General features: G+C 48.0%; 1 protein-coding gene across 1 annotated transcript in view; it reads right to left on the bottom strand.

Annotated features, from left to right (window-relative positions):
* The window catches only part of SOS2 (SOS Ras/Rho guanine nucleotide exchange factor 2), a 181,934-nt gene that overhangs the window by 91,360 nt on the left and 65,356 nt on the right, over positions 1-25,218 (bottom strand). The window contains exons 4-5 of the mRNA XM_063947620.1: positions 3,941-4,105; positions 2,726-2,932 (exon numbers count right to left, since the gene is read on the bottom strand). Coding sequence (XP_063803690.1) covers positions 2,726-2,932; positions 3,941-4,105 — 372 coding nt within the window. The remainder of the gene's footprint in view (positions 1-2,725; positions 2,933-3,940; positions 4,106-25,218) is intronic.

The following is a 25,218-nucleotide window of genomic DNA, read 5'->3' as shown; positions in this document are numbered from 1 at the left end:
GCCTAAAAATGATAGCCGAGTCGTTGGAATCAACTGCGACTTTAGCAGATTTAGGATCCAGCCGTGTTGCTGCAGCACTCTCAGGGAGAGTGACACGCTTTTCAGCAACTGATCTCGCTTTTATCAGCAGATCGTCCAAGTATGGGATAATTGTGATTCCTGCCTGCGTAGGAGCACCATCATTTCCACCATTACCTTGGTGAAAATCCTCGGGACCGTGGACAGCCCAAACGGCAACGTCTGAAACTGGTAATGACAGTCCTGTACAGCGAATCTCAGGTACGCCTGATGAGTAGGATAAATGGGGACATGAAGGTATGCATCCTTTATGTCTAGTGATACCATAAAATCCCCCCCTTCCAGGCTGGAGATCACTGCCCAGAGAGATTCCATCTTGAACTTGTACCTCTTTAGATACAGGTTTAAGGATTTTAGATTCAGATTGGGTCTGACCGAGCCATCCGGTTTCGGGACAACAAATAGGGTTGAATAGTACCCTTTTCCCTGTTGTATTAGGGGAACCTTGATAATCACCTGCTGTCGACACAGCTTTTGTATTGCAGCTAAAACTATTTCCCTCTCTGGGGGAGAAGCTGGCAAAGCCGACTTGAAAAATCGGCGAGGAGGCACTTCTTCGAATTCCAGTTTGTAGCCGTGGGATACAATTTCTATCGCCCAAGGATCCAAATCTGACAGAACCCAGACCTGGCTGAAGAGTCGAAGACGTGCCCCCACCGGCGCGGACTCCCGCAGTGGAGCCCCAGCGTCATGCGGTGGATTTTGTAGAAGCCGGGGAGGACTTCTGTTCATGGGAACTAGCCGTAGCAGGCATTCTTTTCCCTCTACCCTTACCTCTGGCGAGGAAGGAAGAGCCCCTAAAGGACTGCATCTGATATTGAGGTGTTTTCTTTTGCTGTGGGGGAACATGATGCAAAAAAGAAGATTTACCCGCAGTAGCTGTGGAAACCAGGTCCGCGAGGCCCTCCCCAAATAAAACCTCACCCTTGTAAGGCAAAGTTTCCATATGTCTCTTTGAATCGGCATCACCCGTCCATTGGCGGGTCCACAGGGCTCGCCTAGCAGAAATTGACATGGCATTGGCTCTTGAACCCAACGTCTCTCGCAGCGTCTCTCATATATAACGCTGCATCTTTAATGTGACCCAAGGTCAATAAAATGCTATCCTTATCTAGGGTGTCAATGTCAGATGACAAGTTATCTGCCCATGCTGCTATTGCGCTACATACCCATGCCGACGCTACTGCCGGTCTGAGCAAGGCACCCGTATGTGCATAAATTGATTTTAAGGTAGTCTCCTGTCAGCGTTCAGCAGGATCCTTGAGGGCTGCCGTGTCTGGAGACGGTAGCGCCACCTTTTTGGACAAGCGCGTCAAAGCCTTGTCCATACTGGGCGAGGATTCCCACCGTAACCTGTCCTGTGCGGGGAAAGGATACGCCATAAGAATTCTCTTGGGAATCTGCAGTTTCTTGTCCGGAGTTTCACAAGCTTTTTCAAATAAAGCGTTCAGCTCATGAGATGGTGGAAAGGTTACCTCAGGTTTCTTCTCCTTAAACATGCATACCCTCGTAGCAGGCACCGAGGGGTCCTCTGTGATATGCAAAACATCTTTTATTGCAATAATCATATAATGAATACTTTTGGCCACCCTTGGGTGTAACTTCGCATCATCGTAGTCGACACTGGAGTCAGAATCCGTGTCGGTATCAGTGTCTGCTACCTGGGACAGGGGACGTTTATGAGAGCCTGAAGGGCCTTGTGACACAGTCAAAGCCATGGATTGACTCCCTACTTTTTCTCTGGACTCTGCTTTGTCCAATCTTTTATGTAATAAAGACACATTTGCATTTAAAACATTCCACATATCCAACCAATCAGGTGTCGGCGTCGCCGACGGAGACACCACAATCATCTGCTCTACCTCCTCCTTAGACGAGCCTTCCGCTTCAGACATGTCAACACACACGTACTGACACTCCCACACACACTGGGATATACAATTATGGGGACAGCCCCCCAATAAGGCCCTTTGGAGAGACAGAGAGAAAGTATGCCAGCACACACCCAGCGCCACTGGACACTGGAATAAAATCCCAGACTGTACAGCGCTCTTTTATAGAATAAATAATACACTCACTGCGCCAATTAAATGTGCGCCCCCCCCCCCCCCCCCCCCCCTGCGCGGTACCTCAGTGAAGAACTGAAGTCTTCTGCCACCTGTGAAGTCTTCTTTCTTCTTATACTCACCCGGCTTCTATCTTCCGGCTCTGTGAGGACGGCGGCGCGGCTCCGGGACGAACAGCGAGGACGACACCTGTGTTCCGACCCTCTGGAGCTAATGGTGTCCAGTAGCCTAAGGAGCAGAGCCTATCAGTTAAGTAGGTCTGCTTCTCTCCCCTCAGTCCCACGATGCAGGGAGCCTGTTGCCAGCAGTGCTCCCTGAAAATAAAAAAACCTAACAAAAAGTATTTTCAGAGAAACTCAGTAGAGCTCCCCTGCAGTGCATCCAGTCTCCTCTGGGCACAGGATCTAACTGAGGTCTGGAGGAGGGGCATAGAGGGAGGAGCCAGTGCACACCCATCTAAAGTCTTTAGAGTGCCCATGTCTCCTGCGGAGCCCGTCTATACCCCATGGTCCTTACGGAGTCCCCAGCATCCTCTAGGACGTAAGAGAAAACCTGTTTTTATACACAGATATATAACTTACGCTGGATGTAAACAGCTTCTTGTTTGATAGGAATGCTTCCCGAAAGACTTTAATGATCAGGTTGAGTTCACGCAGGTATTGTCTCTCTCCAGCAATTTCTGTCCTGACCAGCTCATAGTAGTTCAGCTCTCCTGTTGAGGACGGCTCCTCGTCACAGAGGGCAACTAATCCAATGTCGTCATCTTGATCAAACATGTCCATCAAAACCTGGGGGTGGAATGAAAATTACAAAGCAAAGTTCCAATGGAGTTTTTCAGAATAAAGACATTAAATGCAGCGGGGGTCTCTGCCTGGCAGCACACTGTGTCTTCCCTTTAGCTGGGTCCCTACTTACAATTATAGAAGCCCCTGTCCAGCCTACCTCCTGATTGGATGGCTGTGGAGATCGTCCAATCAGGCTCTGCCTCTAATGTCTAGTCCTGCTAATTCTAACTATAGAGACATTGCATGACTGGCCAATGGCTGGAGGGCCTGCACTTAAATACTAGTATGGGGATTGTATTGTTTTAAACTGTTTAACATGGAAAACCAGAATTAACATAAAACACCACTTTTGCTAGAACTAGCTTTGAACGAGATACAGAGGAATCAGAAAGTAAAATTAAAAATGGCACCTAAATCAAATCAATTACAAACAACTGCCAATTAATATATGTGTTTTGTAAGTCAACCCCCTATGTGTCTTTAACAGGAATACTGAGATAATATGTATAGATTTTACTATCTGAATTGCCAGAATATTTAGCCTTTTCCTTCAATCATTACCCGTCCACTTTCACTGTACATTATGATGTGGAACAAGTCGCATTTGGTGGCTCACTCTGTAAACAGAGCTTGTCGCTAAGCACACAACCCACAAACCTCACCCAAACTATTGTCCGTTACGTACTATACACATTTGCTCAGTAAACTTGGAATAAAAATACCTGAGCATGCAGCAAGTCTAGCCGTTTAATCACTGATCTACTAATAAGGTTATGGCAGTACAGACTGCTCCATCCACTTAAACGCAACACTAATGTAATAGCGCACTATAAAGAGGCAACTCAATACATACAAGCTCGCCACACAGAGGACTTTGCAACAGGATCATCATTTAATTTGTCCACACGAGTGAGTGGGGAAAACGAAACAAGATCTGGCCGACTGGACCCTGCGGCTAAGCAGTCAGATCACTTTCAGATCCACTGCAGCCTATCAGAACGTGTATCTTACCTTATCGGCACACATAGACACTTTAATGTCCTGCTGATAGATTTCATAATGTCGAATGTTGAAAACATAGTTTCCTGCCAGCTTCAGAATGTCAGCGGAGATGTATTCCAGCACCGCCACGATGTAGAGAGACACGTGGTAATCCACCTTGTAGCCAAGCACTTCCTGGGTAGGACAAAAGGAGAACATAACTGCATTAAGTCCATGCTGGTACATATCTGTAAGTATAGATCAGCAGTATAGAGCCAGCGGGGGCAGCGTATTTTATATGCGCTTGTCTCTATCTAACTTAGACGGGAGCTAACCCTTTGCCATGGTGTACTGAAGGGGAAATACACATTTGCAGTTGTCAATGGAAACTGGGCCTATATAAACACACCCTATTTAAATGGCAAAACAGATCAATGTGATCACCTGTAGCAAAATGACCATATATATGCTCACTGTGCTATGGAACCAAATGTGAATGCTACACCACTACTAAAACTCCAACTTACATTAGCTCTCTATATACTGTACAAAGTCACAATGCAAATTCAATGTTTCGCAGCTGTGCTACACTAAGGGTATACAGTCAAAAAGGTCTCATATTGTAATAATTAACCAGACTTAGCTAATTAGACAATTAGGAAATTCCTGTTTCCATTTTCCCTTCATAGCACTCCATATGTTGAGCAGGAAATACTATCCTGCAATGACGGTCCACAATACAGTGGAAGAGTCTGGCCGGGAGAGCGTTCAGGTTCAGCGCCGGCCGGGAGAGCGTTCAGGTTCAGCGCCGGCCGGGAGAGCGTTCAGGTTCAGCGCCGGCCGGGAGAGCGTTCAGGTTCAGCACTGGCCAGGAGAGAAGTCAGGTTCAACGCTGGCCAGGAGAGAATTCAAGTTCAGATCTGGCCTGTGTCATGCTATCGGTACCTTGTGATTAAAAATAGGATTTTAATTACCTACCGGTAAATCCTTTTCTAGAAGTCCGTAGAGGATGCTGGGGTCCATATTAGTACCATGGGGTATAGACGGGTCCCTTGGGAGCCATGGGCACTTTAAGAGTTTAATAGTGTGGGCTGGCTCCTCCCTCTATGCCCCTCCTACCAGACTCAGTCTAGAAACTGTGCCCGAGGAGATGGACATACTTCGAGAGAAGGAAACACACAGATAGTGGTGAGATTCACAACAGCTTACACATAACAGAAAAAATCAAGCAACCAGCTTGAACCAAGTCAGCAACGGCTGAACATCAGTACTTAACAAAGTAACAAGGCAGTACTGAACCAAGTAACAACTACAGGAAAACGAAGCGCTGTGCAGGCGCCCAGCATCCTCTACGGACTATGAGAAAAGGATTTACCGGTAGGTAATTAAAATCCTATTTTCTCTTACATCCTAGAGCAGTGATGGCTAACCTTGACACTCCAGCTGTTGTTGAACTACACATCCCAGCATGCCCTGCATCAGTTTTAGCATGGCCAAATAGCAAAACTGTAGCAGGGCATGCTGGGATGTGTAGTTCAACAACAGCTGGAGTGTCATGGTTAGCCATCACTGTCCTAGAGGATGCCGAGGTCCACATTAGTACCATGGGGATGTACCAAAGCTCCCAGTACAGGAGGGAGAGCGCGGAGGATCCTGCAGAACCGATTGACCAAACTGTAGGTCCTCAGAGGCCAAAGTATCGAACTTGTAGAACTTAGCAAACATGTTCGACCTTGACCAAGTAGCTGCTCGGCAAAGCTGTAAACCCGAGACACCCCGAGCAGCCGCCCAGGAAGAAATCACTTTACGAGTAGAGTGGGCCTTAATGGATTTCAGACACGGCAATACGGCCGTAGAATAAGCATGCTGGACAGTAAACCTGATCCAGCGAGAAATCGTCTGCTTAGAAGCAGGCCACCCAACCTTGTTGGGATCATAAAAGGACAAACAGAGCGTCCGACTTTCTGTGACGAGTCGTTCTCTTCACATAAATCTTCAAAGCCCGTACAACATCCAAGGACTTTGAGGTAAATGAGGACTCAGTAGCCACTGGCACCACAATAGGTTGGTTGATATGAAAAGCCAACACAACCTTCGGAAGAAATTGCTGACGCTTCCTGAGCTCAGCTCTATCTTCATGGAAAATCAATTAGGGACTCTTGTAGTACAATGCACTTAATTCTGACACATGTCTAGCAGATGCCAATGCCAACAGTGTGACAGTCTTCCAAGAAAGAAACTTGACCTCAACCTCCTGTAAAGGCTCAAACCAATCCGATTACAGGAACTGCAGTACCACGTTAAGATCCCAAGGTGCCGTAGGAGGCACAAAGGGAGGTTGGATGTGCAGAACCCCTTTCAAGAAAGTCTGAACCTCAGGTAGGGCAGCCTATTGTTTGTGGAAGAAAATGGACAAGGCCGAAATCTGGACTTTTATGGAGCCCAGGCGCAGGCCCACATCCACCCCTGCTTGCAGGAAGAGGAGAAACCGTCCAAGTTGAAACTCCACCGTAGGAAACTTCTTGGAATCACACCAAGACACGTACTTTTTCCAAATCCGATGGTAATGTTTTGACGTTACTCCTTTCCTAGCCTGTATCAGGGTAGTAATAACTTTGTTCGGAATGCGCTTCCGAGCTAAGATCTGGTGTTCAACCTCCATGCCATCAAACGTAGCCGTGATAAGTCTTGATAAGCGAACGGCCCCTGTTGCAGAAGGTCTTCTCGAAGAGGAAGAGGCCTTGGATCTTCCAGCAGTAACTCCAGAAGATCCGCGTACAGATGGGTCCATGTTTATCTTGACCTTTAAATTGGATTAACTGGGAGTGGGAGTGGGCAGTCGGACTTAATCTCCTGCTTTAATGAGTTAATCCCCTGCTGTATTGTTCTCTGTATTGCATTGCATTTGAGAACAATAGATGAAGGGTTTATGTTAATAAACCATGGTGTGCCTAGACACAGCAAAGAAGCCAAGATAACCATGGACCCATCTGTACCAAGCCCTTCTTGGCTAGTCCGGAGCAATGAGGATCGCCTGAACTCTTGTTCTTTTGATTATTTTGAGAATCCTTGGGATAAGTGGAAGTGGAGGGAACAAATACACTGACTTGAACACCCACGGAGTTACCAGGGCGTCCACCGCCACTGCCTGTGGATCCCTCGACCTAGAACAATACCGCCAAAGCTTTTTGTTGAGGCGTGAGGCCATCATGTCTATTTGAGGTACGCCCCAAATACTTGTCACCTCTTCAAACACCTATGGGTGGAGGCCCCACTCTCCTGGATGGAGATCGTGTCTGGTGAGGAAGTCCGCTTCCCAGTTGTCCACTCCAGAATGAAGATTGCCGACAGTGCCACCGCGTTCCTACCCGCCCAGAGGATGATTTTTGTCTTACCTCTGACATTGCAGCTCTGCTCTTCGTTCCGCCTTGTCGGTTTATGTAGGCCACTGTCGTTACATTGTCCGACTGAACCTGAATGGCCTGATCTGTCAGAAGATGTGCCGCTTGTAGAAGACAGTTGTACACGGCTCTTAGTTCCAGAATGTTTATCGGAAGGATGGATTCCAGATTTGACTACCTTCCTTGGAAGTTTTCCCCTTGTGTGACTGCCCCCCAACCTCTGAGACTTGCATCCGTGGTTAGGAGGATCCAATTCTGAATCTCGAACCTGCGTCCCTCTAGTAGGTGAGAGGTTTGCAGCCACCAGAGGAGCGATATTCTTGCCTTCGGTGACAGACGTATCCTCTGGTGCATGTGAAGGTGAGATCCTGACCATTTGTCCAGGAGATCCAGTTGAAAAGACCATGGATTAAATCTTCCGTACTGTAGAGCCTCGTAGGAGGCTATCATCTTCCCCAGAAGGCGAATGCACTGATGAACAGATACCCGGGTTGGCTTCAATACATCCCGGACCATTGCTTATCTCACCAACGCCTTCTCTTCCGGCAGAAACACCCTCTGAACTTCTGTGTCGAGGATCATCCCCAGGAAGGACAGCCTCCTTGTCGGCTCCAAATTCGACTTTGGAAGATTCAGGATCCATCCATGATCCTGGAGCAGTTGAGTTGAGAGAAATACTCTAACAGCTTACCGGGGCGCCGGCCTCATACTCACCACCGCATCTTCTGGCTCTGTCAGAGGGTGGCAGCAGTGCTGCAGGGGTGAGCGGTCGCCTCAGGGCTTGCGATCGACACCCTCAGGAGCTCAGTGTCCTGTCAGCGGAGATAGGGGCCATTAACCTCAGAGGGTTGGATCCTACACCCCCCCTAAGTACCACGAAGCAGGGAGGCTGTTACCAGCAGCCTCCCTGTACCTAACTCTTTAAAAAATAAAATAAAACTAAAAGAACTCTTAGGAGATCCCCTAGCTGTGACCGGCTCCACCGGGCACATTTTCTAAACTGAGTCTGGTAGGAGAGGCATAGAGGTAGGAGCCAGCCCACACTATTAAACTCTTAAAGTGCCCATGTCTCCCAAGGGACCTGTCTATACCCCATGGTACTAATGTGGACCCCAGCATCCTCTAGGACGTAAGAGAAAATAAGATTTTACTTACCGGTAAATCTATTTCTAGTAGTCCGTAGTGGATGCTGGGGACTCCGTAAGGACCATGGGGAATAGACGGGCCCTGCAGGAGACAGGGCACTTTAAGAAATTATTTGGATTCTGGTGTGTTCTGGCTCCTCCCTCTATGTCCCTCCTCCAGACCTCAGTTAGAGAAACTGTGCCCGGAAGAGCTGACAGTACAAGGAAAGGATTTTGGAATCCAGGGCAAGACTCATACCAGTCACACCAATCACACCGTATAACTTATGATAAACATACCCAGTTAACAGTATGAACAACAACGGAGCATCAGATCAACCCTGATGCAACCATAACATAACCCTTATTTAAGCAATAACTATATACAAGTATTGCAGAAGAAGTCCGCACTTGGGACGGGCGCCCAGCATCCACTACGGACTACGAGAAATAGATTTACCGGTAAGTAAAATCTTATTTTCTCTAACGTCCTAGTGGATGCTGGGGACTCCGTAAGGACCATGGGGATTATACCAAAGCTCCCAAACGGGCGGGAGAGTGCGGATGACTCTGCAGCACCGAATGAGCAAACACAAGGTCCTCCTCAGCCAGGGTATCAAACTTGTAGAACTTTGCAAAAGTGTTTGAACCTGACCAAGTAGCTGCTCGGCAAAGCTGTAATGCCGAGACCCCTCGGGCAGCCGCCCAAGAAGAGCCCACCTTCCTTGTGAAATGGGCCTTAACTGATTTAGGCAGCGGCAACCCAGCCGCAGAATGAGCCTGCTGAATCGTGTTACAGCGAGCAATAGTTTGCTTTGAAGCAGGCGCCCCAAGCTTGTTGGAAGCATACAGGATAAACAAAGATTCTGTTTTCCTGACCTTAGCCGTTCTGGCTACATAAACCTTCAAAGCCCCGACTACATCCAGTGACTCGGAATCCTCCAAGTCAGTAGTAGCCACAGGCACCACAATAGGTTGGTTTATATGAAAGGATGAAACCACTTTCGGCAGAAATTGTGGGCGGTCCGCAATTCTGCTCTATCCGCATGGAAAACCAGATAAGGGCTTTTATGTGACAAAGCCGACAATTCTGACACACGCCTAGCCGAAGCCAAGGCTAATAGCATGACCACCTTCCACGTGAGATATTTTACTTCCATCGTTTTGAGTGGTTCAAACCAGTGTGATTTCAGGAAACTCAACACCACGTTAAGATCCCAAGGTGCCACTGGAGGCACAAAAGGGGGCTGAACATGCAGCACTCCCTTTACAAACGTCTGAACTTCAGGCAGAGAAGCCAGTTCTTTTTGAAAGAAAATGGATAAGGCCGAAATCTGAACCTTAATGGAACCCAATTTAAGGCCCAAAGTCACTCCCGACTGTAGGAAGTGAAGGAAAAGGCCCAGCTGGAATTCCTCCGTAGGGGCATTCCTGGCCTCACACCAAGCCACATATTTTCGCCATATACGGTGATAATGTTGAGCCGTCACATCCTTCCTAGCCTCTATCAGCGTAGGAATGACCTCATCCGGAATGCCTTTTTCTGCTAGGATCCGGCGTTCAACCGCCATGCCGTCAAACGCAGCCGCGGTAAGTCTTGGAGCAGACAGGGCCCCTGTTGCAACATGTCCTGTCTGAGAGGCAGAGGCCATGGGTCCTCTGTGAGCATTTCTTGCAGTTCCGGGTACCAAGTCCTTCTTGGCCAATCTGGAACAATGAGTATTGTTCTCACTCCTCTTTTTCTTACTATTCTCAGCACCTTGGGTATGAGAGGAAGAGGAGGAAACACATAGACCGACTGGAACACCCACGGTGTTACCAGGGCGTCCACAGCTATCGCCTGAGGGTCTCTTGACCTGGCGCAATATCTCTGCAGCTTTTTGTTGAGGCGGGATGTCATCATGTCCACCTGTGGCAGTTCCCACCGACTTGCAATCTGCGTGAAGACTTCTTGATGAAGTCCCCACTCTCCCGGGTGGAGGTCGTGCCTGCTGAGGAAGTCTGCTTCCCAGTTGTCCACTCCCGGAATGAACACCGCTGACAGTGCGCTTACGTGATTCTCCGCCCAGCAAAGAATTCTGGTGGCTTCTACCATCGCCACCCTGCTCCTTGTGCCGCCTTGGCGGTTTACATGAGCCACTGCGGTGATGTTGTCTGACTGAATCAGAACCGGTTGGTCGCGAAGCAGGGACTCCGCTTGACGTAGGGCGTTGTATATGGCCCTTAGTTCCAGGATGTTGATGTGAAGGCAAGTCTCCTGACTTGACCACAGCCCTTGGAAATTTCTTCCTTGTGTGACTGCCCCCCACCCTCGGAGGCTTGCATCCGTGGTCACCAGGACCCAGTCCTGAATGCCGAATCTGCGACCTTCGAGAAGGTGAGCACTCTGCAGCCACCACAGGATAGACACCCTGGCCCTGGGGGATAGGGTGATTAACCGATGCATCTGAAGATGTGATCCGGACCACTTGTCCAGTAAGTCCCATTGGAAGGTCCTAGCATGGAACCTGCCAAAGGGAATGGCCTCGTATGATGCCACCATCCTTCCCAGGACTCGAGTGCAGTGAAGCACTGACACCTGTTTTGGTTTTAATAGATTCCTGACCAGTGTCACGAGCTCCTGAGCTCTCTCTATCGGGAGATAAACCCTTTTCTGGTCTGTGTCTAGGATCATGCCTAGGAGAGGCAGATGAGCTGTAGGAACCAACTGCGACTTTGGAATATATAGAATCCAGCCGTGTTTCCGTTACACTTCCAGAGAAAGTGATACGCTGTTCAGCAACTGCTCTCTTGATCTCGCTTTTATGAGGAGATCGTCCAAGTACGTGATAATAGTGACACCTTGCTTCCGCAGGAGCACCATCATTTCCGCCATTACCTTGGTGAATATTCTCGGGGCCGTGGAGAGACCAAACGGCAACGTCTGAAATTGGTAATGACAATCCCGTACCGCAATTCTGAGGTACGCCTGATGAGGTGGATAAATGGGGACATGAAGGTATGCATCCTTTATGTCCAGAGTCACCATAAAATCTCCCCCTTTCAGGCTTGCAATGACCGCTCTTAGCGATTCCATCTTGAACTTGAACCTTTTCAGGTATATGTTCAGGGATTTTAAATTCAATATCGGTCTGACCGAACCGTCTGGTTTCGGGACTACCACATGGTCGAATAATAATGCCCTCCTTGTTGAAGGAGGGGAACCTTGACCACCACCTGTTGAAGATACAATTTGTGAATTGCAGTTAACACTGTTTCCCTCTCGTGGGGGGAAGCCGGCAGAGCCGTCGGTGAGGGGGCATCTCCTCAAAGTCCAGCTTATATCCCTGAGACACAATATCTATTGCCCAGGGATCTAACAGGGAGTGAACCCACTTGTGGCTGAACTTACGAAGGCGTGCCCCCACCGGGCCTAGCTCCGCCTGTGGAGCCCCAGCGACATGCGGTGGATTTTGTAGAGGCCGGGGAGGACTTCTGTTCCTGGGAACTAGCTGTGTTGTGCAGCTTCTTTCCTCTGCCCCCGCCTCTGGCAAGAAAGGACGCACCTCGGACTTTCTTGTTTCTTTGTTCGAAAGGCTGCTTTTGATAATGTCGTGCTTTCCTAGGCTGTGCAGGACTATAAGGCAAAATATCAGAATTACCAGCTATAGCTGTGGAGACCAGGTCCGAGAACCCTCCACACAATCCTCAGCCTTCCATATGCCTCTTAAGTCGGCATCATCTGTCCATTGCATATTCTACAGGACACGTCAAGCAGAAATCGACATAGCTTTGTCTCTAGGACCCAGTAGACTCATGTCTCTTTGGGCATGTTTTATATATATATATATATATATATATATATATATATATATATCTTAAGACAGCATCTTTAATATATATATCTCTATATATATATCTCTCTCTATATATATATATATATATATATATATATATATATTGTAACACTGTAGGGGTGCAAGGTGCCTTTTCCTGGGGAATATGGCAGCACGCAGCAGCTGAGGAACAACACAAGTCCAGTTTCTGGTACAACTGACCCCGGCCAGTTTTATTGAAACAGAAAATAAAACAAACCCCAAAATAAAAATACCTTGCCTGTCCGGCACTAACTAAACATAAGATGTTCCTAACTGTCACTAAACAAAACACAGAGTTCTTCAGTACATACTGTATAGCTTACTTGCATCAGAAAGCGTGTCTCTCACACACAGATCCTGCAGCCTTCCCAGGCAGTCTGCCCATACTAATCAGGTTAGAAGCACTATATCACTCTTACACAGCTGAAACCCTGATTAGCCCTCTGTGAGGCCAAAGACCCGAACTGGGCCCAATGTCTAGAACTCGCCTTATCTCTCTCTCAGAGACTTTACCCAGCTTTTACAGCAAACTGAAAAGGTTCAGACAAAACAAAAAGCATTTTTCCTAGAAGTTAACATTTTCTAAAACATGTAAGACAAGAACCTGGGACAAATATACCTGCCCTCAAACACTATCCCAGTGTTCTTGTCACATATCCCCCTCCCCTGTTTCGACCTAGGGGCCGGAACACTTGTAGCCCCCAAACAGAAGATGCGAGACAATGCATCTGCGTTGGCCAATTGTGTTCCCGGTCTATGTTCGACAGTAAACTTAAAGTCCTGCAACGCTAGAAACCATCTAGTTACACGAGCATTCTTGCCTCTATTTACATACATCCATTTTAAAGGGGCATGGTCTGTCACTAGTCTGAATTGTCTACCCAAGAGGTAATATCTCAAGGTATCTAGTGCCCACTTAATGGCCAAAGCCTCCTTTTCCACAATGGCATACCTTTTTTCATGCTCATTGAGTTTCCTACTCAAATAAATGATAGGGTGTTCGTCCCCATCTCTGGTTTGGGACAGCACAGCACCTATCCCAACCTCTGAGGCATCTGTCTGTACCACAAATTCTTTTGAAAAATCTGGTGTTATCAACACCGGTTGTGAACACAAAGCCACTTTTAACGCTTGGAACGCCTTTTCTGCATCAGGGTTCCATTTCACCACATTTGACTGCTTCCCTTTGGTAAGGTCTGACAACGGCACCGCTGTTGTCGCAAAATTAGGAATAAACCGTCTATAGTACCCAGTAATTCCCAAAAAAGCCCTTACCTGTTTTTTATTCACTGGACGAGGCCAGTTTTGAATAGCATCAACTTTATTCAATTGGGGCCTAATCAGACCTCTGCCTATGGTGAAGCCCAAGTATTTGACCTCCTCCATTGCGAGGCAGCACTTCTTTGGGTTAGCAGTTAACCCTGCCTCTCTGATTGAGTCCAGTACTGCTTGTACTTTAACCAAATGTGACCCCCAGTCTGTACTGTGAATTACCACATCATCCAAATAGGCAGCTGCATATTTTCTATGGGGCCTCAAAATTTTATCCATCGCCCGTTGAAAGGTTGCTGGAGCCCCATGCAACCCAAAGGGTAACATCTTATACTGGTACAGCCCCTCCGGAACCGAAAAGGCTGTTTTTTCTTTGGCGCTATCAGATAAAGGTATTTGCCAGTAACCTTTGGTCAGGTCCAATGTGGTGAGAAACCTGGCTGTTCCCAGCCTTTCTACAAGCTCATCCACACGGGGCATGGGGTATGCGTCAAACTTGGACACCTCATTTAACTTACGAAAGTCATTACAGAAGCGTATGCTACCGTCGGGCTTCGGGATGAGCACTATGGGACTGGACCACTCACTGTTAGACTCCTCTATGACTCCAAGTTCTAACATGGTTTTAACTTCCTTAGAAATAGCTTCTCGCTGAGCTTCAGGAATCCTATATGGCTTTAAATGAACCCTGACCCCTGGTTCTGTGACAATGTCATGTTTTATTATGGTCGTTCGGCCAGGCAGCTCTGAAAATACCTCCCTATTTTGGATGAGAAATTCTTTAACCTGATTGTTCTGATCAGCTGATAATGTCTCTGACACCTTCACTGCGGGAAGCAACCGGGGTGAAGACACCGAAGGGCAAGGCTCCGCTGACAGAGACAACCTATCTTTCCAGGGTTTGATTAAGTTAACATGGTAGATCTGTTCGGGTTTTCTCTTTCCCGGCTGGTATACTTTGTAATTAACCTCATTCACTTTTTCCCTAATCTCAAATGGACCCTGCCATTTAGCTAGGAATTTGCTTTCCACAGTGGGTACCAAAACAAGAACTCTATCTCCAGGAGCAAATTCCCGTATCTTGGCACTCCGGTTATAGACCCTCTGTTGAGCACTTTGGGCCTGTTCCATGTGCTCTCTGACAACAGGTACCACGGCTGCAATCCTATCCTGCATTTGTGTTACATGCTCAATAACGCTTCTATAAGGAGTGGGCTGTCCTTCCCACGTCTCTTTGGCAACATCCAACAGCCCTCTGGGGTGTCTACCATACAACAAATCAAATGGAGAAAACCCCGTAGAGGACTGAGGAACTTCTCTGATGGCCATTAACAAGTAGGGCAACAAACAATCCCAGTTTTTCCCATCTCTCTCAACAACCTTTTTTAACATACTTTTTAATGTTTTATTAAACCTTTCCACCAACCCGTCAGTTTGGGGATGGTAGATGGACGTCCTGAGGTGAGTGACCTTAAATAACTTGCACAATTCTTTCATGATCCTTGACATAAATGGAGTACCTTGGTCAGTCAAAATTTCTTTTGGTATTCCCACTCTACTAAATACCTGCACCAGCTCCCTAGCTATCGCCTTGGTTGTGATAGTGCGTAAAGGGACAGCCTCAGGATATCGAGTGGCATAGTCCATAATTACCAGGATATACTGATGGCCCCGAGCAGACTTTAACAAGGGCCCCACGAGATCCATGGCTATTCTGTCAAACGGGACCTCTATAATAGGCATGGGAACTAGTGGGCTCCTGAAATGGGGTCTAGGGGCATGATACTGGCATTCAGGACAGGAAGAACAATATTCAGACACTTCTTTATAAACCCCTGGCCAAAAGAACCTTTGTAAAACTCTTTCAGTGGTTTTTTCTGCCCATAAATGTCCTGCGGTAACGTGACTATGAGCTAAATCTAGTACCGTTCTCCGATAAGGCTGGGGAACTACCAGCTGTTCCACCACATCCTCACCCCTTTTGACAATGTGGTACAAGAGCTCATTACAGATGGCCATGTGGGGATACGTAACCCTGTCACCTGGTACCACAGGTTCCCCATTAACAATCTTAACATTCTCTCTAGCCTTTATTAAGGTAGGATCCTTTAACTGTTCAGACGCAAACAGATCCTTCTTTACCTCCAGGTCAGGCACGCTTTCAGTTCTAACTACTATGTCTCTGTTCCCGGCAAGAGGGTCCTCACTGGACTCCCCATCTGTCACTTCCCCAGCCAAACTAGCAAAAGGCAAAGGGCCAGAAAGTTCCGAAGACCCACGTACATCCATAAAATCACCGGTATTATCAACTGGCTTTTTACTTCTCACATCTGTTGATAACCGTGATTCCCCCAGTTTCCAAAAATGAGGAAAATCCCTCCCTATTATGGCCTCATGCACCAAGGTAGGGACCAGTCCCACTTTAACCATTGCTGACCCACAACAAGTTTCTATATTCACCTCAGCAGTGGCATAATATTGGGTATCCCCATGTATGCAAGTTACCCCAATAGGTATTTGCTGGACCTTTAAGGGGTTCACTAACCCAGCTTTCACGAGGGTAACTAAACTTCCTGAATCTAGCAAGGCCTCTACCCGGTTACCTTCTAAGAACACATCACACATTTGTTTTTCCAGCTCAGGTGAAGGTACCACAGTACAGGCTAACCTAGCAAAGAAAGACATTCTGCGACATTCAAAGGCAGCATCACATTGCATGGGTTCTTGCGTGACTGGGCAATTGGCAATAACATGACCTGGCATACCACACCTAAAACATTTAACCACACGATTATCAACCCATTTGGGCAGCATAGACCGTTCTAGCCCCATTGGCCTGTTTCCAGGGCCAGTGTTTACAGTCTCTCCAGCCTTGCGTTCTCTTAACCGCCCAGCAACGTTTTCCCACGGAACAGTCTTACCAGTCTTTACTGAAGGGCGCTGTCGAGGATCTATGGGTTGCTGGGTGGTCATCAGTAGTTCCTCTGCTGCCAAATACCTCTCTACCATGTCCACTAATTGTTCAGCAGTACCCGGGTTTCCATGGCTCACCCACTTGCGCAGGACCATGGGCAAAGATCTCAAGTAGCGGTCCATGACGACTCTTTCCACCATCTGGGGACCAGTTAATGTCTCTGGCTGCAGCCATTTTTTTGTTAGCTGAATAAGGTCGTGCATCTGGGAGCGCGGAGGCTTCTCCATGGCGTACAGCCAACGGTGCACCCGTTGTGCTCGTACTGACAGCGTGACTCCCAGGCGGGTCAGGATCTCAGTCTTTAGTTTATCATAGTCCCGAGCCTCAGCAGGGCTTAAATCAAAGTAAGCTTTTTGGGGCTCACCTGACAGGAAAGGTGCCAGCAGACTGGCCCACTGTGCTTTCGGCCAGTTCTCACGCTCGGCAGTCCTTTCAAACGTGGTCAGATAGGCCTCCACATCATCAGCCTCTGTCATTTTCTGCAGGAAGTGACTGGCTCGTATAGAACTAGAGCTGGTTGGAGCACTGACGGCCACATCTCCAACCCGAGCTGCAAGTCTCTGCACCACTTCTGCTAAGGCCTCTCTATCCTGACGCTGTTGCCTGTAAAGTTCATCAACAACTGCCTGCTGTTGTCTCTTATTTTCCTCCATTGCCACCTGCTGCTGTCTGTTGGCCTCCTGCTGTAGTCTCCAATTTTCCTCCATTGCCACCTGCTGTTGTCTCCTATTTTCCTCCATTGCCACCTGCTGCTGTCGGTTGGCCTCCTGCTGAGCCGCTGTAGCTTGCAGCAAGGCTTTAAGCAGATCCTCCATGTCAACAGATTTTTCAGGCGGCTTTGCAGCTGCTTTCACCCAGGACATATATCAAACCCTCAGGGGTGAGTCTCAGTAACTTCACACTGGGCTGTATCTGCATAAACCACCGTTTTCTGCAGGCCTCACAAAGCTGCTGCTTTCACTTATGCGCAGAACGGCCTGCTCGCATTCTCCACCAAGTTGTAACACTGTAGGGGTGCAAGGTGCCTTTTCCTGGGGAATATGGCAGCACGCAGCAGCTGAGGAACAACACAAGTCCAGTTTCTGGTACAACTGACCCCGGCCAGTTTTATTGAAACAGAAAATAAAACAAACCCCAAAATAAAAATACCTTGCCTGTCCGGCACTAACTAAACATAAGATGTTCCTAACTGTCACTAAACAAAACACAGAGTTCTTCAGTACATACTGTATAGCTTACTTGCATCAGAAAGCGTGTCTCTCACACACAGATCCTGCAGCCTTCCCAGGCAGTCTGCCCATACTAATCAGGTTAGAAGCACTATATCACTCTTACACAGCTGAAACCCTGATTAGCCCTCTGTGAGGCCAAAGACCCGAACTGGGCCCAATGTCTAGAACTCGCCTTATCTCTCTCTCAGAGACTTTACCCAGCTTTTACAGCAAACTGAAAAGGTTCAGACAAAACAAAAAGCATTTTTCCTAGAAGTTAACATTTTCTAAAACATGTAAGACAAGAACCTGGGACAAATATACCTGCCCTCAAACACTATCCCACTGTTCTTGTCACAATATATATATATATATATATATATATATATATATATACACACATACATACTAGGGTCTCCATCTCTGCTGATAAGGTACCTGTGCACGCTGCCACAGCGCTATAAACCCATGCCGACACCATCGCCGGTCTGAGTAGTGTACCAGAATGTGCACGCTATCTGCAGGATCCCTGAGAATAGCTGTTACGTCAGGGCTACCTTTTGGGCAAACGTGACACCCTAGGGGAAGATTCCCATCATATCCTGGCCCTAGTGGGGAAAGGATCAGTGGCGTAACTACTGCCCCCGCAGCCCTCGCGGTGGCTTGGGGGCGAGGGGCGCCACTGATTTACAGCAGACTGACATGCGGACGAGCGTCCGCATGTCAGTCTGCGGTCTCCTTCCCTCCGCCGCTTGTTGGAGGGCACAGCGCGCCTCCCTGTGTCCCTCCTGCATCATCTCCGGCGGCCGCGGGTCTAATAGGGGGAAGTGCCGTCCGTGAGCTCTAATTGGCTCACGAACCGGCACTTCCCCCTATTAGACCCGCGGCCGCCGGAGATGATGCAGCAGGAGGGACACAGGAGAGGCGAGCTGTGCCCTCCGTGTCCCTCCAAAAAGCAGGGGGGGGGGGGGGATATCTGGCACTGGGGCATATCTGGCACTGGGGGCATATATGGCACTGGGGGGGGGGAATATCTGGCACTGGGGGCATATATGGCACTGGGGGGGGGAATATCTGGCACTGGGGGCATATATGGCACTGGGGGGGAATATCTGGCACTGGGGGCATATATGGCACTGGGGGGGAATATCTGGCACTGGGGGCATATATGGCACTGGGGGCATATTTGGCACTGGGGGAGGAATATATGGCACTGGGGGCATATTTGGCACTGGGGGGGGAATATATGCCACTGGGGCATATCTGGCACTGGGGGCATATGTGGCACTGGGGGCATATGTGGCACTGGGGGGGAATATCTGGCACTGGGGGCATATGTGGCACTGGGGGGGTATATGTGTACCTGGCACATGGGGGGGGCTATATTTGGCACTGGGGCATGTGAGTACCTGGCACCGTGGGGGAATATCTGGCACTGATGACATATGTGGCACTGGGAGCACAGCCCTAGCAACAAGGACTACCTCCTAGCAACGAGCATGACACCCAGTGCATGAAACACCTGGCAACGAGCATGACACCCAGTGCATAAAACACCTGGCAACGAGCATGACACCCAGTGCATGAAACCCCTGGCAACGAGCATGACACCCTGAGCATGAAAACCCCTGGCACCGTGCATGGAACCAAGAGCATGAAACCCCTGGCAACGAGCATGACACCCAGTGCATGAAACCCCTGACAACGAGCAGGTAATTGAAAAGTAATTAGAAGCCTTACTGTAGGACTTAATGTGTAATGGGCATTACGGTGTGTGGCATAATGTATCACGGACATTGCGGTGTGTGTCATAATGTGTCACAGGCATTACGGTGTATGGTATACTATATCGCGGGCATTGTGATATGTGGTATAATGTCTCAGGGTCATTGCAGTGTGTGGCATAATGTATCACGGACATTGCGGTGTGTGTCATAATGTGTCAGGCATTACGGTGTGTGGTATACTATATCACGGGCATTGTGGTATAATGTCTCAGGGTCATTGCAGTGTGGCATAATACATAACGGGCATTGCGGTGTGTGGCATGGGGTATAACGGGCAGGGCATTGCGGTGTATGGTATACTATATCACGGGCATTGTGGTATAATGTCTCAAGGTCATTGCAGTGTGTGGCATAATGTGTCACAGGCATTGTATGTGCTATAATGTATCGGGCATTGCAGTGTGTGGCATAATGTATCACGGACATTGCGGTGTGTGTCATAATGTGTCACAGACATTGTATGTGCTATAATGTATCAGGGGCATTGCAGTGTGTAGCATAATGTATAACGGGCATTGCGATTCCTGTCATAATGTGTCACAGGCATTACGGTGTGTGGCATAATGTGTCACAGGAATTACGGTGTGTGGCATAATGTGTCGGGGGCATTACAGTGTGTGCATATTGTGTCATGTGCATTATTGTGTGCGGCATAATGTCTAAGGGCCATTGCAGTATGTGGCATAATGTATACTGGCATTACTATAAGGAGGAAAAATGACAAATAATGTAAGGGGCATGAGTCAGGATTATTTTGCTTTCCTGTGGTGGCCAACGTCTGGGCGTGCAGGTTGCAAAACTGGGGTATAAGTTAGTCTTTTCCTGCAATGCCACGCCCCTTTATGCGAAACCACGCCCATCCCAACGAAACCACGCCCCTTTTTTGCCGCGCGCGCGCATATTTATCCCTTTCTTAATCCCAATTATGGAGCATGAAGGGGGGCGAAAAATTTCTAGTTACGCCACTGGAAAGGATACTCCCTGAGAATTCTTTGTGGGAAACTGCAGTCTCTTGTCTGGAGATTCCCGCTCTTTTTCATCATGAGAGGAGGGAAATTTACCTCAGCTTTCTTCCCCTTAAACATGTGTACCCTTGTGTCAGGGACAGATGAGTCATCAGTGATATGCAGATCATCTTTTATTACAATAATCATATATTGAATACTTTCCTGCCATTTTGGCTGTAACTTTGCATTATCGTAGTCGACACTGGAGTCAGACTCTGTGTCGATATCAGTGTCTATTATTTTGGATAGTGAGCATTGAGAGACTCTGAATGAATGTCTCTGCGACATAGGGACAGACATGGGTAGATTCCCTGGGCGGGATGTACTAAGCGGAAAATGCGGTAAACTCCCTGTTCACCGCATTTTCCTGATGTACTAACCCCCGGCCGGCAGGACAGCGCCGCGTCGGGGTACGCCAGCTTTAGCTGGCGTACGTCCATAGAAGCCTATGGGCTTCTCTCCGCGGCGCTGTGTGAGGGATCCGATCGGATCCCTCCCAGCATGCCCTGCGGCCGCCCCCGTCACCCCGCGCATGCGCAGACTGACTTCTGGGGCAGAATCACGGAAGTCAGGCTGCCTCTGCGCATCGCGGATGACAGCTCTTATCGGAAGAGCTGTCCTCCGCAATGCTGATCGCATATGTTAGTACATATGCGATCAGCATCGTGGCGCAGGGAGGCGATGGGCGGCGATGTACATTAGTACATCCCGCCCCCTGTCTGTTCTCTAATCTTTTGTGCAATAAATTCACATTAGCACTTAATTACACATATCCAAACAGGTGTCGGCGTTGTCGACGGAGACACCCTCTCACACACATATTTGCTCCATCTCCTCCTTAGGGGAGCCTTTTACCTCAGACATGTCGACACACACGTACCGACACACCACACACTCAGGGAATGCTCATCTGAAGACAATTCCCCCATAAGGCCCTTTGGAGAGACAAAGAGAGAGAGTATGCCAGCACACACCCCAGCGCTATTAACCCAGGAATAACACAGTAACTTAATGTTAACCCAGTAGCTGCTGTTTATATTGATTTTTGCGCCTAATTATGTGCCCCCCCTCTCTTTTTACCCTCTTCTACTGTGTAACTGCAGGGGAGAGGCTGGGGAGCTTCCTCTCAGCGGTGCTGTGGAGAAAAAACATGGCGCTGGTGAGTGCTGAGGAAGAAGCCCCGCCCCCTCGACGGCGGGCTTCTGTCCCGCTTTCATGTACAATTTTTGGCGGGGGCTCATGCATATATACAGTGCCCAACTGTATATATGCCCACTTTTGCCAAGAGGTCCTAATTGCTGCCCAGGGCACCCTACAGTGACCGGAGTATGTGGGTGTAGTGTGGGAGCAATGGCGCACAGCTGCAGTGCTGTGCGCTACCTCAGTTTGAAGACTGGAGTCTTCTGCCGCCGATTTCGAAGTCTTCTTGCTTCTTTCACCCGGCTTCTGTCTTCCGGCACTGCGAGGGGGACGGCGGCGCGGCTCCGGGATCGGACGACAAAGGGTGAGATCCTGTGTACGATCCCTCTGGAGCTAATGGTGTCCAGAAGCCTAAGAAGCAGGACCTATCTGCAGAGAGTAGGGCTGCTTCTCTCCCCTCAGTCCCACGATGCAGGGAGTCTGTTGCCAGCAGATCTCTCTGAAAATAAAAAATGTAACAAAATACTTTCTTATAGCAAGCTCAGGAGAGCTCACTAAGTAGCACCCAGCTCGTCCGGGCACAGATTCAAACTGAGGTCTGGAGGAGGGACATAGAGGGAGGAGCCAGAACACACCAGAATCCAAATTCTTTCTTAAAGTGCCCTGTCTTCTGCGGAGCCCGTCTATTCCCCATGGTCCTTACGGAGTCCCCAGCATCCACTAGGACGTTAGAAATAGATTTACCGGTAAGTAAACAAGTAAACATTAACAAACAAGGCTGCAATGTAAATCCTCATGAAGGAGGACTCATTTTTGAGTACAGGTTGAGTATCCCATATCCAAATATTCCGAAATACAGAATATTCCGAAATACGGACTTTTTTGAGTGAGAGTGAGATAGTGAAACCTTTGTTTTTTGATGGCTCAATGTACACAAACTTTGTTTAATACACAAAGTTATTAAAAATATTGTATTAAATGACCTTCAGGCTGTGTGTATAAGGTGTATATGAAACATAAATGAATTGTGTGAATGTACACACACTTTGTTTAATGCACAAAGTTATAAAAAATATTGGCCATAATTAGCTTCAGGCTGTGTGTATAAGGTGTATATAAAACATAAATGCATTCTGTGCTTAGACTTAGGACCCATCACCATGATATCTCATTATGGTATGCAATTATTCCAAAATACGGAAAAATTCCATATCCAAAATACCTCTGGTCCCAAGCATTTTGGATAAGGGATACTCAACCTGTATTACATATGTATACACACACACACACACACACACACACACACAAAGGACATAAGACTACAGTGCATCCGGAAAGTATTCACAGCGCTTCACTTTTTCCACATTTTGTTATGTAACAGCCTTATTCCAAAATGATTAAATTCATTTTTTTCCTCAAAATTTTACACACAATACCCCATAATGACAACGTGAAAAGTGTTTTTTAGATTTTTGCAAATTTATTAAAAATAAAAAATCTAAGAAATCACATGTACATAAGTATTCACAGCCTTTGCTATGAACCTCAAAATTGCGCTCAGGTGCATCCTGTTTCCACTGATCATCACTGAGATGTTCCTACAGCTTAATTGGAGTCCACCTGTGGTAAACTCAGTTGATTTGACATGTTTGGAAAGGCACACAACTGTCTATGTAAGGTCCCACACTTGACAGTGCATGTCTGAGCCAAACCAAGCATGAAGTCAAAGGAATTGTCTGCCGACCTCCGAGACAGGATTGTCTCGAGGCACAAATCTGGGGAAGGGTACAGAAAAATATCTGCTGCTTTGAAGCACCCAACGAGCACAGTGGCCTTCATCATACGTAAATGGAATAAGTTCGGAACCACCAAGACTCTTCCTAGAGCTGGCCGGCCATCTAAACTGAGCGATCTGGGGAGAAGGGCCCTAGTCAGGGAGATGACCAAGAACCCGATGGTCACTGTCAGAGCTACAGCATTCCTCTGTGGGGAGTGGAGAACCTTCCAGAAGGACAACCATCTCTGCAGCAATCCACAAATCAGGCCTTATGGTGGAGTGGCCAGACGGAAGCCACTCCTTAGTAAAAAGCACATGGCAGCCTGCCTGGAGTTTGCCAAAATGCACATGAAGGACTCTACGTCCACAAGAAACAAAATTCTCTGGTCTGATTAGACAAAGATTGAACTCTTTGGCATGAATGCCAGGCGTCATGTTTGGAGGAAACCAGGCACCGCTCATCACCAGGCCAATACCACCACTACAGTGAAGCATGTGGGGATGTTTTTCAGCGGCAGGAACTGGGAGACTAGTCAGGATAGAGAGAAAGATGAAGGCAGCAATGTACAGAGACATCCTGGATGAAAACCTGCTCCATGCCTCAGACTGGGGCGACGGTTCAACTTTCAGTAGGACAACGACCCTAAGCACACAGCCAATATATCAAAGGAGTGGCTTCAGGACAACTTTGTGAATGACCTTGAATGGCCCAGACAGAGCCCAGACTTAAATACGATTGAACATCTCTGAAAATGGCTGTGCACAGACGCTTCCCATCCAAACTGATGGAGCTTGAGAGGTGCTGCAAAGAGAAATGGGCGAAACTGCCCAAAGATAGGTGTGCCAAGCTTGTGACATCATATTCAAAAAGACTTGAGGCTGTAATTGTTGCCAAAGGTGCATCAACAAAGTATTGAGCAAAGGCTGTGAATACTTATGTACATGTGATTTCTTAGTTTTTTATTTTTTAATAAATTAGCAAAAATCTCAAACACTTTTTTCACATTGTCATTATGGGGTATTGTGTGTAGAATTTTGAGGGAAAAACATGAATTTATTCCATTTTGGAATAAGGCTGTAACATAACAAAATGTGGAAAAAGTGAAGTGCTGTGAATACTTTCCGGATGCACTGTATTTAGATTAAGATAGGACTTAGACGTGCAAACACCTACTGATTCTCTCAGGAACTGACTAGCATTTCTTTTTGCATTCTTGAGATGATTAGACTGTGGGGGTCATTCCGACCCGATCGCTCGCTGCAGTTTATTGCAGCGCAGCGATCGGGTCGGATCTGCGCATGTGCCGGCGATGCAGTGCGCCGGCGCATGCTGGACCACCAAAGGCCGTTGTTCCCTTGCGATCGCCTCTGCTTGATTGACGAGCAGAGGCGATCGCTGGGCGGGAGGGGGCGGAACGGCGGCATTTTGCTGCCGTTATGGGGGCGCAGTCCAGCCAAAGCAGGCTTGGCCGGACCGTGCGGGCCGCAGCGGCTGTGTGACGTCACACGCCGCAGCTGCGACCAGGGGCAGCAACGAGCAACTCCTGGTCAGCCGCAGGAGCTGCGCTGGCCGGGAGTTACTCAGCAAGTACAAAAGCATCGCCGCTGTGCGATGCTTTTGTACTTGTGCGGGGGAGGGGGATGCCAAACATACATGCGGGGCGGACTAGCCCTGTACTGGGCATCCCCCCGCTTGTCTGGGAACATGATCGTAGCACAGCTACGATCAACTAGGAATGACCCCCTATGTCAGAAAGA

The sequence above is a fragment of the Pseudophryne corroboree genome, chromosome 12 (assembly GCF_028390025.1).
Source record: "Pseudophryne corroboree isolate aPseCor3 chromosome 12, aPseCor3.hap2, whole genome shotgun sequence".
NCBI lineage: Eukaryota > Metazoa > Chordata > Amphibia > Anura > Myobatrachidae > Pseudophryne > Pseudophryne corroboree.
Note: the sequence above shows the minus strand (reverse complement) of the source record. Positions and strands in the feature narration are given on the sequence as shown.